This window comes from Belonocnema kinseyi, chromosome 2, assembly GCF_010883055.1.
Source record: "Belonocnema kinseyi isolate 2016_QV_RU_SX_M_011 chromosome 2, B_treatae_v1, whole genome shotgun sequence".
Taxonomy (NCBI): domain Eukaryota; kingdom Metazoa; phylum Arthropoda; class Insecta; order Hymenoptera; family Cynipidae; genus Belonocnema; species Belonocnema kinseyi.
The window spans coordinates 40,407,497-40,422,815 of NC_046658.1; the positions used below are offsets into that span (position 1 = coordinate 40,407,497).

The 15,319-nt window shown below is 33.5% G+C and overlaps 1 protein-coding gene across 2 annotated transcripts in view; it reads left to right on the forward strand.

The window, feature by feature from the left end:
• LOC117167777 overlaps positions 1-15,319 on the forward strand; it is a 44,708-nt gene that overhangs the window by 8,054 nt on the left and 21,335 nt on the right. For both annotated transcript variants that reach the window (XM_033352949.1, XM_033352948.1), the window contains 8 exons: positions 3,039-3,123; positions 3,257-3,311; positions 3,394-3,671; positions 3,748-3,933; positions 4,322-4,457; positions 11,701-11,867; positions 11,940-12,610; positions 12,796-12,962. In XM_033352949.1, the coding sequence (XP_033208840.1) occupies positions 3,041-3,123; positions 3,257-3,311; positions 3,394-3,671; positions 3,748-3,933; positions 4,322-4,457; positions 11,701-11,867; positions 11,940-12,610; positions 12,796-12,962 (1,743 nt within the window). In that variant the 5' untranslated portion in view covers positions 3,039-3,040. The remainder of the gene's footprint in view (positions 1-3,038; positions 3,124-3,256; positions 3,312-3,393; positions 3,672-3,747; positions 3,934-4,321; positions 4,458-11,700; positions 11,868-11,939; positions 12,611-12,795; positions 12,963-15,319) is intronic.

Genomic DNA, 15,319 nt, shown 5'->3' on the forward strand with positions numbered 1-15,319 from the left:
CTCCAAGGAGATTATGTTGAAAAATAAAAAAAAATTTACCCAAAAAAAATTGTTTTTATACTTCATTCTAAGGACTTATTGAACTACCCTCGTATTTAAAATACACTTTATTCTATACATAAAAAGCACGCTAACGCGTGTTGTGTTTTCGAGTGCCGAATGCGAATTTATTTACCTCTGCAATGGAATTACAAAATTCTGCTGAAATGTTCATTGTTCTGCTTTTTTACTTTTTCATTTGAATTAGATCACAGTACATTTCGTGATTTTAAAGAAACTTGATAAAAGTGTATAATAACATCGATTATAAAATGGTTGTATTTACCACGTTATTCACTGTTATTTTTATGTCCATTGATTCCTCTGGTAATATTACACTTTTCCGGTAAAATTGATACAAATATTGTGAAATTGCATTGTTAATCGCTGCAAGTTCACAATAAACTTGTAAAATTAACGCATGAATCATAGTAAAACGTTTACAAATCGACTTGAAATTTTCAACCACTCTTTTTACAGTGTGTTTCTGCAACATTAAAAAAATTAATTTTTCATTTTCAATTATTTTCAGTTGGCGTACTTGCGATCCTAGCCAATGAACTACCTAATATCTTGTGAATTAACATCTTTAGAAATAAACTCGTCAGGAATGGCCATGATGTTCAGAAATCATCAGAACTTTGAATATTTGTGACGATTCCTGACTTTCTTTGAGTAGGGTAGCTTCAATGCCTTTACTTTGTCTACCTTTGGGCAATCTCATATCGTTCCCCTGATGGGTTTCTTCATCATGGACATCTTCGAATCTCGATCATGGAGATGAGATGGCGCTCCACTCAGCTGTCACCAATAGAATTGAATCTAACCTTGTTTTGCGACGCAACACCGAATTCATCTAAGACCTCCTTATTGATTTTAGCAAAGAGTTTGCAGTCTGAGCCAAAGCCTGTTGTAAAAATGATTCTCATCTTCTGTTTATGCCCTACCGATAGAAATCTCAGAGTATATGCTAAATATACTCAAGGCTCTGAAAAGCTCTGAGAAATTCTCCGCAGGCACACAGGTAGATATATTTAAAGGTCCAGGTAACTCGTTTAAATGTTTTGAAGGCTTTAAAATGTCCTTTTCAAAATTGAAATAAAAATATGATCATAAATAACAAGCAGTGAGTCTGACATTGAAATAAGAATTCGATCATAAATAGCAAGGAGAGAGGCTATCTCAACAAAGTAGCCGACACTCGAGGGTCCTTTGTTAAGCTTTAGGATTAAAATTTAGAACTAGATTTTTTAAATTTGACAGCTAACAGCCTAAAACATAATAATTCGAAATCTACAGGTTTCGATGATTTCAGATATCTAACTTTTTTTTAAATGCTTAAAATTGGAATTAATACAACGTTTCCCGTAAATGGAATTCGATACGCTAATAAAGACAGTATTTTTGAATTCAACTCGAAAATTGTATATTAGTATATAAGTTATAATTATAAATAAGTATATTAGTATAATGAGAAAATTCATCAATTAAAAAAAAAGTGTTAATAATTTGAAGAGAAATTTAAAAAGGGAGAGTCGGGTTAGCGTCTTAGACTATCTCAGAGACTAAATCATTTAAATCGACTCTGCTTATAGGCTCAAATGGGCCAGGCTATTTCGCTTGAGAATACTCAGAGATTTCTATCGGTAGGGTAAACATAACATCATATTTATATCAATCACTAGCGGCCACATAAATTACACTCGGATTCCAAAAATACGAGAGGTTCAGGAACTGGGAACTTCAAAGAGACGACTGTGAAAGGGGATCCGACTCTTGCGACGTTTAGATTTCGGGGTTATTGTGTGAGAACGCACACAAGCCTACACCGCGTACGCGCATCTCGAATTCAAGGCAGGGCGCACTCGCATGCGCTTGACTCTCCAGACCGTGACTTTTTCAACAGCGCGGGTCTGTTTAAAATTAGAAAGTATAAACTTGTAATATTACATTAATAGAAATTATTTTAAGAAATTAGCTATTCCTTAGATTGAATTTAATTTATTTCGTAGAAGTGAAAATTTGTTTTATATATTTATCTGTATTATTATTTATAGTATTTATTTATTTCAAATAGACCCGCACTTTTCGGTAAATGCTCAGTTGAAAAAGTCGCGGTCCGTTAGCATCAATGAAATAGGGCAGGGATAGAGAAGAGAAAATTCCGCTCGATCCTTTACAGTTGGGACGTTCGTATCTGTGGAGTGCTCATAAATTCCGAGCTCATTTTTTTGGAGTCCGAATGTATCCCCTCAACTACGCCAATTAAACTAATGTTCATTTATACGTGCTCGAAAATTAGTAATGCCTCATATATCCGCAAAAAAATGAAAAATTACTTTTTTTAAAGATATAAATAATGCACTTACTAAACAAATTTTTTTCATTAAGTGATTACGTTTTTTTTTCGGTGCTCTTTTAATTTCACAAGGGAAAAAAAGATATTTAAAAACATGCAGCAACCCCAATAAATAATAGAGCTGCTTTTTTAATTTTACAAATATACTTTACTGATAGAATCCATCATCTCACAGCTAAAGATAGTTAAAAACAAAGATAAGCTTAGCGCTCCAGAACACTTAGTAGTCACCAACCATGACAAAAACTCAATTGGCATACATTTAATAGCCAAAGTTCTTTTCTTTTTAAGAATGGTTATTTCGGCAGTGTTGTCGGGGAGCTTGGTATAAGCAGTCCTCCATCTCCATTTTCTTGCTGTCATCAGGTGCCCCATAGCCTGAGTCGCCTTTCCTGTGAGGACTGCGCTATGTAGGGATTGACTATACTCTTGGGAGTTGTCATGGGTTTTGAATTGTGCACAAGAATTCGCATTTCCTCAACACTAACGCGATAGTTGAATGATTGCTAATATTTACGCGACGGTCAAGTCGAAATTTAAATCAATGTGAGGCGAGGCCGGAATACGTTGTTGCTTGTTTTTGTTGAACTAATTCTCTGTGAGTTTCAAGTTAACGTGATTTTTTTTTTATAATTTCAAGACATGGCATTCCTTCCTGCTGGTTTAGCAAATCGATCCCAGAACGAACGGCCACTGGGAACAAATAGACACTCAAATGGATTCAGGTAAGAAAATTATTTTCACACTAAAAAATTCGAGCTTTACGTTGATTTATAGCTATTGTAGTCTGAGTTCACCCGGGTTCCCTCGCTTAATGTTATGCAGTCACATTTTTTTCGCTTTTTCGTTCTGTTGCAGTGAAAAAACTGAATACAAACTCTACGTGTCGAACTTGCCACCCGAACTAAATGAGGTATTTTGATTAAACGCTCGCATTTTCTCATTACGTAATAAACATGTAGTCAAGTTTATAATTTTTATTCACTTATTTCAAGGATGGCATTCGGCAAATTTTTAATTTATGCGGTGAAGTTACTGGTGTCTTATCCCCTCGCCATGCTGGTTGGGCGTATGTGACATATAGAAATCACCGAGAAGCAGTACTTGCTATTGGAAAATTGGATGACAAAAGTCCTTTACATTTAAAAGTCGAGTTCTCAAAAGAAAGACAGACAAAAAATGTTGAGGACTGGAAGAGACGCAATGTGTTGGATTCCTCACTTCCAATCGAAACTACCAAGGCACCTGACTTTAGAGACTCGGGTGGCATCAAGTATGTTTCAGAAATTAGATTGATTAAAATTCAAAATTTAAATAAAGAAATAATTAATAGAATTTTCATTGTGTAGTCAGCTCAACAACGTACCGCATCGAAAATTGGAGATTCCTTTGCCGGAAAGATTGCGCTCTCGGCACATGGTTCCTCCATTTGATGAACAGGATGAGATACTTTATCCAACAGAACGAGATCCCCGGACATTAAACCCATTTGAAAATCCGGTACCATGTCCAGAAACAAACTTACTGTGGACTAGGTTAGTTATAATAATTTTAAGTAATGTTCGATTCGGATCAACTCGGACTTGATATTTCAAATTCAAAGATTGGAAGACCATTAAAAAATCTAAATTAAGTTTCTTTGAAAATCAAAATATTGTCATAAGAGGAACTTTGAACTTTTTTCGTTATAAAAACAAACTTTAACGCATAAAAAGTTTCTTATAGATATATTATTATATATTCATGTGTTTTGAACAATTAATAAATATTTAATCATTTTTTCGCATAATTTTAGGTAAAAAATATGTTGGCGCTCTTTTCTCAAGTTTGTTTCTTAGCTTTAATGCCTATCTATATATTTTGAAATTCTTGAATATCCTGCAGTTATCTAACTATGACTGTGTTATCGTTGTGATTTTATAGGGGAAAACTTCAAGTTACTGATGACGGTAGGCGCCACGTTTGCATGGGTCGCGGATACACCATTTACAAGATCCCGGAACCTTATCACCCTCGAATAGAAGATAGTATTTCTGCTGTGTATGAGAGACGTTCAAACGTTAGTAATTCTAGTTCGAAGTTTATTTTATTTTCGAGTTCTAAATTTAATAATACTGATAAGTTCTCTTATTAAGTTTGATACCTTTGAAGTGGGCTTCCAAATGCAAAAAGCTTGGAAATTTATGTCCAGTCGAATATAAGGTGGTATATAAGTCGTCCAAGTTTGTCAATTTTGCTAAGAATCTGTATTTAAAATCATATAGAGGTGGTTGCCAAAAAGTTAAGAATATTGAATCAAATTTTTTTTTCAATTATTCAAAGTATGTGACATGCGTCTACAAAAAAGGGTTTCGTAGATTATTTAATATAGTATTTAAAAATTTTAGCTTTCATATTTTTATGTCTGCCTGAAAGTTTAGTGATTGCAGTTTTATTTACTTATTTATGTTGAAAAATCAGAAGCCCAACAGTCAGTGGGTACAATAGATGATCGTTTACTAATATTGCCAATACGTGGACCAATAACAGGGCTAACTTATACAATTTCTAAGATAATTCCTAAATGGTATATTTTGAGTCAGTCGAATCATATAATCAATAATCACAAATAATAACGTCGATTTTTCTATCAAAAATGTGATGTATAAGTCTGGAATGCGTAGCTTAGTTATGATACTTTCTATTGCGTAGTAGCATTAATTAATATATCAATGGCAGCAAAGAGAAGATGTATAGACACTCGATTAGATTATGAACTACCTTAAATAAAAATAATAAAGATGCGAATGTCCTTCTTTTCTCCAGTGTCCATACATCAAATCTCCGTACCAGTTGCTCATAATCTGAACCCTGTGGCGGATAGTTACCACTCCTCTTGTATTCTAGGAATTTAAGGCATCTCTTTTGACATTTTTCAATCGCAGTCACATATTTTTGATATTGTGTAGACCATACAATGGAAGCATATTCAAGCTTCGATCTTAACAATGCATTGAATACAATTTGAAGCGGTTTGGTAGACTTAAAGTTCGTGCATGTACGTAGGATAAAACCAAGAAGTTTATTAGTGCTAGAGATTAAATTATTTATTTGGGGTATAAAAGTAAGGCCTGTGTCAAATTTTATACCTAGATCTGATATTACAGATACCCTTTCTAGTATTTCAATATAAATCTCGTAATCATATTTCAGGAAATCAGTTCTTCTTGTGAATTTTATGATTTTACATTTTGCAGTATCGATATCAAATGAGTTATCAATACACCAGAGTTGAAAATACTCAAGGTTTTTGTGCAAAATTTCACAGTCTAGGGTAGTAGATATGGGCAAGATGATCTTGGTATCACCTGCATACAGTAGGTAGGAGATTATGGCGTCAAACACAGTCCCCATGTCGTTAAAATATATTGCAAATAGTAAAGGGCCTAAATTGGAGCCTTGTGGTACGCCAGATGAGGGGAAATACGGTGCTGAGTTATGTCCTCCGTAATGCACGAAATTCTTCCTATTTAAGATGTAAGACCTCAAAAGTGCAATGATATTATCAGGTATATCCAGTTTCTTTAATTTCGAAAGTAGTATCCCATGATCAACAAGATCGAATGCCTTAGAAATATCAGTATATATTACATCCACCTAACCAAATTGATTGAGCTTTAAACAGATAAGCTGAAAAAAAGTGATAGGATTGGATACAGTGGATTTTTTTGGTAGGAAACCATGTTGGACAGATGATACAACTTTGGTTTAAAGGCCACACAGATAATGTCGTATAGACAGATTTCAAATACTTTAGACGAATTATTTAAAATAGAAATAGGCCTGTAGTTAAGAATATCAGCTATGTTATGTAAGGAACTACTAGGACAGAAGCAGTCTTTGAAGATATAGCAAGGTATGAGGTCAGGGCCTGCTGTCTTTTTAGAGGGAAGGGACTTAATTGCTTTTATTATATGAGTAGGGTATATCTGAGTTACATCCCCAAAAAGATGCATATTAGGTTCGGTAGATGAATTAGACACGACTGGGTTCTTAGGGATATTGTAAACACCACTAAAAAAGTCAGCATAGGCATCAACGATATCATTCTGCGACTCAGGTTGCTGACCTTCATGGTGCATAATTCCAGGTATTCGTGTTAAGGTGGGCTTTGGATCACTTATCAAGGCACTTTCAACTCCTAATGTATAATTCTCATATGCCCTGATGATATCAATCTCTAAATTTGCTATAAGACCTTGAAATTGAGCAAAGATAATACTTGATTTGTATTTTTTACATTTTTCATAAAACTTTCGTTTAATATTCAGACCCCTCATTATATCAGATATGTACCAGCAGGGATATTTATTAATTTTTGTGGGCCTGTATAGCGGAATATGCTCTTGGAACAATTCATAAATGATTTCATAAAATATGTCACAAGTCTGACCAGGGGTGTCACATATTTTTAGCACGGACCAATCAGTGTTCGATAATGATACATATCGCGCAGAGAAATTACATTTTTTAGAGTTGAATTTGCTCGAATGACTATTCATTACAAAATTGAAATCACGATTTCCCAATTTGGATAACTCAAAATATATCACCAGTGATGGATGATATTTGTCTTCCACCAAAATTGGATTTGAGCATTTCGAAAGTTTTAGGTCAGGTTAGAAAAGACAAGATGTAGACATCTAAAATTACAATTTCCAATGTTGTCAAATTGTTGTATACTGAAAAAGTCCATTAAGGGCATGAGCGTACAGGATTTAGGATCCGCTCCTTCCATTCCTATCTGACCGTTCTCTTTCAGAGCCGATCATATCTTATCGGATTCTACCTGTTCCTATCCCACCCTACCCTGTCGGCGGGAAAAAAGTACGACGGACGGATACCCGATTGAATCTGTAAGTGTTTGAGCTTGGGGCTACGATACCCTAAAAATGAAAGCTCTTTAGCTCCAGAGGATGTATTTTTCATCAAATTATTAATATTTATTTAAATAATAATAATCAGACCAGATTGTCAAACATATATAACACTTAAAATTGTACATTTAAGGGTTTATATACCTTCTTGTGCGGAAAAATTGAGGAAAGTTTGGATTTTTTCAAAGATACGTGGCAATAATTTTATAACATCGAAGTTGTAATTTGTAATGGTATATTTTTCAGTGAAAAAACAAGCATTATTTGATGAAAAAATATTTATAATTGGCGGAGTTATGGCCCTTTCCCCGAAACCCTCTTTTTTATGAGGCTTGCGGTGACCGCGATGGAAGTCCATCAGGTCAACTGAAATCATAAAATCCAAAAAATGTCATTAGTACAGGGACATTCTTAGTACTTAAACGATTATTTAAATAAATATATTGTTTTTTTCTACATACGGGAACGTTTATCCCAAAAAATCAATTTTTTTAGCTCTAAAAATTGTATTAATAAATTCTTATCTGCAAAATAAAAATGTATGCATAAAAAAGGAATCATTTATGTACTGACAACATTAATTACGAACAATTAAAAAAAATTTGAAGAAGATCGGGCAAATGGTTTTTCGGCAATCGCGGTCACGGCAAATGCACTTTTGGAAAAACATCATTTCGAGATAATCGAGTTTAAAGTTTCAAGTGAATGGCCTCGCTGCCGTGGCGAGGCGCGTTTCGAAGCGCTGCAACTTTCCATTTATTGCTCAGATCTCTGAAAATTTGGAAAATTGTTCTCAAGTAGTTTTAATAGGGATTACGTCGGAAATCGTTTGTAGGAAAATGTTAAAATGGAATCTCAATTCCTCCGTAGATTAGGGATAAGAGCACTCGACCGGCAATAAATTTTGATCGCGAAGTTCATGGGTCATCCATAAATTAATCAACGCAATTTTCCGACATCCTGTAACACCCTTCCCCCTCTCTGTACCACTTTTTATGACTTTTCCCTGTAGTTTTCGGGCGATCGTCTTTTCCTCCACGGCTACCTGCCGAACCTTCCCCTTCCACTACGCAAAGACACTACCCCTCACTGGATACTAAGTTGCTTCAGGCCCTCGATGTGAAGTCCCCCATAAAGATAATGCATTTGCCTTTCAAATTACCCATTTCCTTGCCATTGAGTTAATCAATCAATTTTCAATCAATTTTCTATTGTTTTTTCGTTGGTAGAGCTGTTGAAAATTTAAGAAAAAAACCGCATTTTTCGAAAATTATTAAGAGAATATTATTTAAAATAATGATAACTTGATAATCGCTGGGTCATGCTATTGGTCTTCAAAACTTAGTTTTGTAGAAATTGTTGATGTACATTGTTGTCTTTAGAGTTTAGAGTCAAGCGAAACGAAAACAATTGACTATTTTTTTAAACGTTTTGGCACATAATGACGATCCTTATCAGTGAGTTTTCTTAAATCTGTGAAAAGTACATAATTTCTTGCTGATATGCTCTTTTACAATTGAAAGTACTATTCTTTAAAAAAATCTCTTAACGAAGAACAACTAATGAAAAAACAATTAAAATGTAGTAGGAAAATCTTGTAACAAAATTTATAAACTGATTTTTTTAAAGTTTTCAGAAAACACTGCAGTCAAAGAACACTTTCAATTATTTTTTAGCGATGTATATTAAATCCCATTTTTTGTATTAAAACCCTTAAACCCAGCTTTTTATGTATAAGAGAAATAGTGTTATTTAATGAATTTTTCTGGTGTGATGAGGAATTGTATCTGTGAAAGTCAAATTTGTTCTCTTGAAAGCCACTCTGTAGTAAAAATACAAAACTAAAAAAAAACTTTGTAGCTAAATAATTATTCAAATATTTTTTTAAAACTTTTCTTTTCCTTATATCAACGAAAAGTTGATGCCAATTTGTTCACAGTAGTAGAAATACAGATTGGCGAGGAACATTGTACTTAAAAAAATGTTTCCTCGATTTCTTATACACAAATTTTCCTTTAACAAAGTTTTTTGTCTCTTAAAATATTTAAATTAAAATTTTTCAAAATGTTCATAATTTCAATTTTTTAAATTGAAATTTACTGAGTTTCTTGTTTTAAAATTATTTCTATGAAAGAAAGCATTTCCAAAATCACATTGTAGTAAAAAATAAATTTGTAAAAAAGAGCATTGTAGTTATATAATTATATAATTTTCCTTTTAATCCATGAGAATTATTTTTGTAAAAGTAACAATAATTGTTCGCCTTTAAAAATAAACTTTTTGTCGTTAAGAAAAGAATATTTTTTAAAGAATACTTAAATAATTATTGAACTACAAAGTTTTATATAATTTCATTTTTTTACTACAGGTTCATTTTTAAAAGAACTGCAATGTTTTCTGACAACTTAAAAAAATTTGTTAAAAAATTTTACTACTACATTCTAATTTTTTTTCATCAATGTTGTATTTTGTTAAAATACATTGTCTTAATAATACTCAATGATTTATCAATAGTTATTAATAAAATTAAATAAAATTAAAAAAATTAAGTTAAATAATGTATATAATTTAGAAACTGAGATATTAAACAAAGGATAACACTTCCAATTGTAAACCTGCGTACCTACAAGACGTTATGTACTTTTCGCAGATTGATTAAAACTCACTGATAAGGGTCACCGTTGTGGGCCGAAACTTACGTTTGTTAACTTAATTAATTATTATCTCACTACAATTTAAAAGTGGATCAAAAGTGAATTTTTTTTAGAAAAAACGGCAACATACGAGAATAACTGTAAGAGAATATTTTTATAAATAATAATAATAACTTGTTCAAACACTTACTTTTGTTAACTTGAATCAATTATTAATCCACGATAATTTGTAAAGTGGAAAATTGTATTTATTGTTTTTATTTATTCATTATTTATAACTGTATTGTATTGTGTGTATAATTGACCAAAAGTGGAAAATTGTTTAATTTTCGTCCATAAAATGTGCATATATCATATTTATACATTATTACATTGGAAATAATGTAATTATGTATATTTAAATGATTTTCTTGGACATACTGATATTCTTTAAATATGAATAGATATAAGTTGGAAGACAAAGGGATTATCTCTAAAGGGGACGTAGCATCGTGGGCCTGGAGCAACTGCGAATCCAGTGAGGGGTAGTGTCGCTGCACACTGGAAGGGGAAGGGTACGCAGGTAACCGTGGAGGAAATGACAACTGCCCGTAGGTTTCACCATTCTATAAAACTAGGTTTCGAAAAAAAGTGAGTACTTCTGATCATTTTCGGCGAATTTTGTTACGTTTCTCGCCGGAAATCGTCAGGTACAGTCAGAACTTGTGAGAAAATCTTTATAAGTGGCCAGAACTTGGGTTCGAAGCATATAATGCTTTTATTAGGGCTCCAAGAATTTAATGAGATGAAAGTATAAAATCTAATCCCTGTTATATTTCACGTGTTATTTATATTATTTATTTATGCATATTTTATTTTTATTTACATAAAAATATTAAGACTTACACTAAATAACTCTGAAGGTGAATCTGAAAATGATGTCAGTTTGACATATCTCTTTCTTGTCGAGAATGGTCAGGATGTTCAGAGATCGTCAGAACTTCTGACCATTTGTGAAGATTACTGACTTGTTTTTAGTAGGGGTAAATTATGGATTTCATGTCGCGTCATAGCCCCTAAGTAATACATACTTGGTAACAGTTTTTGAACGATTTTAATTACATTTTGAATGCAAAAAGCTTTGGAAAGAAGATACTGAGTTTGTAACATTTCTCTTGGTTTAAAAACAATTTCTTATAATTTGCTTTGTAAATTTAGGAACAGTCAAAATAAACTAAAAAATCGGATTAATCACTACTCAATTCAGGTGTGCATCTGATTATGAATTCTTCCAATTGACTTAATTTCTTTTAACTCTTGAATAAATTATATAGATTCAGTTGTGTTCAAGTTAATTCTCAATTTTACAAAGTTTCATACGAGTTTTGTGATATAAGTGATAAAGTAATTGATATCAACATAAGATGATTAGAAAAAATTTTTAATCATCAAACATAAAGCCGTTATTTTCTTGAATATCAACTTCCCTTGATGTAGATTCTATTAACTTTGAATTTTTGTTACGTTCCCTTGACGCCTTTTGAATTATGTTGAATTCTTTACATTTTTTGAGTACTTGTAGAATTAAAGAGATTAAAACCCTGATACTTTAAAGTTTAAAACGATTTAAAAATAAGAATTATCGTCAGTTCTTAAAATTTCAAACCTTTAAAATTCTACAGTTTTTTAATTTTAGCTTCGTAAACAAATATGTGCAAAAATCTAAGTTCCAATGGGTTTTAAATTATTTCAGGGACTCTACGAGTTTGGAGTTGATCAACTTAAAAATGAGGTTGGCAGATGCGAGTTATGCGGAACTATAACTAAAATGCGTTGCGGCAAATGCAGCATTTTCTATTGCTCTCGGGTTTGCCAAAAAACCGATTGGGAGAAACACAAGACTGACTGTCAAACGTTAATGTAAGAATTATGTCTTGAGCTAAACTACATTTACTTTTAATTTAAGAAAATAATTTCAGTATTTATCAATAGGCCCCTGACCGGAGTTCCGAATCCTATCTCGCCAACAATGAACGTCAAGGATCAGCTGCCAAGATCTAGCAATCCTGTGAAGCCTGAATTAAAAGAAAGAGTGAATATCGTGAATAAAATGAAGAAAGAGGCTTTCAGTCTAAAACAGCAGGAAGATAAAGGAAGAGACTCTCCTCTCACAACTCAAAACTCTCGTGCACTGAATAATGTTAGTCAACGAAGCATAATTAGCAGTCGGACGAACGATGTCAGAAGACTAGAATCGTCGAATGTAGAATCGTTGAGACAATCGAAAAATAATGTGCCCGACATTTCGAAACTTCAGCTTAGTTCTCCAGCTAAACAGATCCCCGAATTTGATGTGAACAACGTGAGCCAAGATATTCCTCAGAAACAAGAAAAGCCCACTGAAGCATCACAACAGAACAAAAGCACTGGATTTCCGAAATCTTCAATCGACTATAGGAAAGTGGAGGAGGAGCTTGCGTTTCAGAAAAAATCCTTTTTATCCAAAGAAAAGCTTCCAGCCAGCCGAGAGCAGCCTTTGAAAATTGTTCCTGAAAATGTACTTTCTGTAGATGGTGTTGAGCTGGAAACCGCAAGTGAAAGTGTAAACGGAAACGTCCTGCAACGACTCATGCCAATTTCTAAACAGACTCCTGCGGAAGAAGGTATTAATTGTTATAATATTAAATAATAGTGTATAAAGATATTTCATTTCCTAATTATATTCAGTGAAATATTTATTACCCTAATAATGTTAATATTTATTTACCCTAAAAGTTTCAAGTGGAATTAAAAATTGTTTAATTCGACATATTCACCTTTGGTAACATTGAAATTTTCTTTTTAACAGAGAAGACATGCTTCACAATGGAAGACTTAGAAACTGCAACTTTGGGAAAAGTAGGAGACACAGTTGAAGCAGTTATCCTACACACAGAGAACGTGGGCTTCACTTACTTTATGTGTCCAATGGACTTTGAAATGGCCCGTTATGTCGAAAATATTCTGCCTGTTCAAGTATGTTTGACTTACAATTATTTTGAAAAACAGTATTATTCAAATTAATATACTGTATAATTAAAAAGTGCGACATTAACCGTTAAATAAGACTGAATTGAGATTTTTGGCTAGGAATATATGTGGGCGTCCATATGAAAAGTTCCCTTAGGTTTGGTTTTAGTTTAGGCGATATTCGCGTTTTTCTAAGTTGAGGTCAAAATTATTATTTTTGGGTTTGAGTGGGGGACAATACTGGGGTCTATAGTGAAATAATTGAGAGTACACTCATATCGAGTTAGTAATCGGAAGCAGTTATACATCATGTTCGAAGAAAAAATATAACATGTTTGCTTATAGCACTCGCCAAGTTAGATCATATAAATATTTATTATTATTATTATTATTATTAGTCAATCATTTGTTTTTTCAACCTAAGGTCGATACAGATTAGTAACAATATAAGATACAAATATAGACAAAAAAAATCATGTGCAACCAGATTAAGCAGGAGAATAAAAAGAAGTAACTTACAAAAGTTGTACGAGTGAAAAAAGTGTTTAAGGTTATCAAGAAAGTTACGTCTCTATAAAGAATGCTCTTATTTGTAGAATCTGCCGGACATACAATGCAACTTTGCGCAGCTCGTGTGGAAAATTAGAGTTAAAAAGATTCAGCCAATACTGGCTGTTGACTGTCGTGGTTGGTAGGTGACCTAAGATTGATATTCTTGGGACAGTATAGGCAGGACAAACATCCAGCAAATGATAAAGGCCCTCTGATACTGACAGATTGCATATAGGACAGAGTCTAGCAGGGTCATAAGTAAATTTATATCCTCCAAAACGTATACAACCCCTGATAGAGCTCAGAAGTCTAAGGTCAACAATAATAGAAGTTATATAAAAAGGTAATCCAAGATCCAGATATGATTGAAAGTCCGGATAGAGTTTAAGATTTGGGAAGACTTGGAGACTACTTGAATGGAGAGATCTTTCATAGTCACATTGCCAGAGATAATCAGAAATGTTATTTAGAAAAACATCCATATTTTCAATGAGCGACGTAGAATCCATGTCAAGCCACATTTTCTCCGAGTTACATAGAGTGAACATATTTTCGATCTGGAGAACCCAGTTATACTTTGGGTTGCAATCAGGTTTTAAGGACATTGCCTTCAATTTAAGAAAACATCTTTTAGGATACCTATCATCAGGCATACCCAACAACCTCGACAACCATCTCAGCGCTGACTTAAATATATCATAAGCTAACTGTAATCTACGTGTCTCTAAGCGGAGGGCAAAATTCGGTGTGTATGTTAGTAAGCATAGTATTTTCTGAAAGAAAGAGTACTGTAATTTCTCGACTGATTGAAAGTACCTTAATCCCCAGACTTCTATTACGTGAAAAAGAACACTGAGTGTGAGGCTACGAAAAAGGGTAGTCTTAGTTTTCCAGGCATTAGATTTAGATGCAAATAAAATTCTGGAAACAGCACCCATAGCAATATTCGCAGCAGACATTCTTTTCATGAACTCTTTATAAAAAAGACCCAAGTCTGATGTGTTGACACCGAGATAGACAAATTCGCTCACTACCTCCAGCTGAGTCTATGCGTGGAAGAATTTGTATTCAAATGGCCGACCTTTGTGGTATACCATAACGTTTGATTTTGCTTTGTTGACTGTTAAAAAACTGCTCATACAGTATTGGACAATAAGGTTATTTTTTGCTTGTGAGTCAGTCTGAGAGTAAGCGAAGCAAAAAGAAGAGGACTAAGGATCTCACCTTGAGGCACCCCATAAGTTACCTTTACGGACGAAGTCAGACCCTTGCAAGTGCGATTAGACATTTTAGCGTTATCATAGAGATTTTTTATAATTCGTATAAGTTTAGTGGACATGCCTATCCTTAGAAGTTTGCTCCATAGGTGACAGTGGTTTACTGAGTCAAAAGCCTTTTTGAAATCTATATAAAAAGCAAAGATTCGTCGCTTTGGGATAGACAAATGGATTTGAATTAAAGAAGTTAGGGTATAAATATGATCAATACAACTTCTTCCAGGCCCGAAACCGGCCTGATTTTCTGGGAGAGTGTTTACCTCGTTGACCCACGCAATCAATCTCGTCAACGGGACCTGAGAAAGGATCTTAGCAATAGTATTTAAAAAGGCAATTCCCCAGTAATTATGAGTGTCAGATTTACAGTCTGTCAAGTTAAAGCGTGGGTGGCTTTACTCGCAGTCGGTAAGGTGTATCGACATGATTTTGGTATCAACATATTAAGAAGAGCTCCCTCTTTCATGCTTTTTGATTTAACATTCAGTTTGCTTTCAATTCTCATCTTGTTACCACGTTACAAAAAATGAGTTCCGT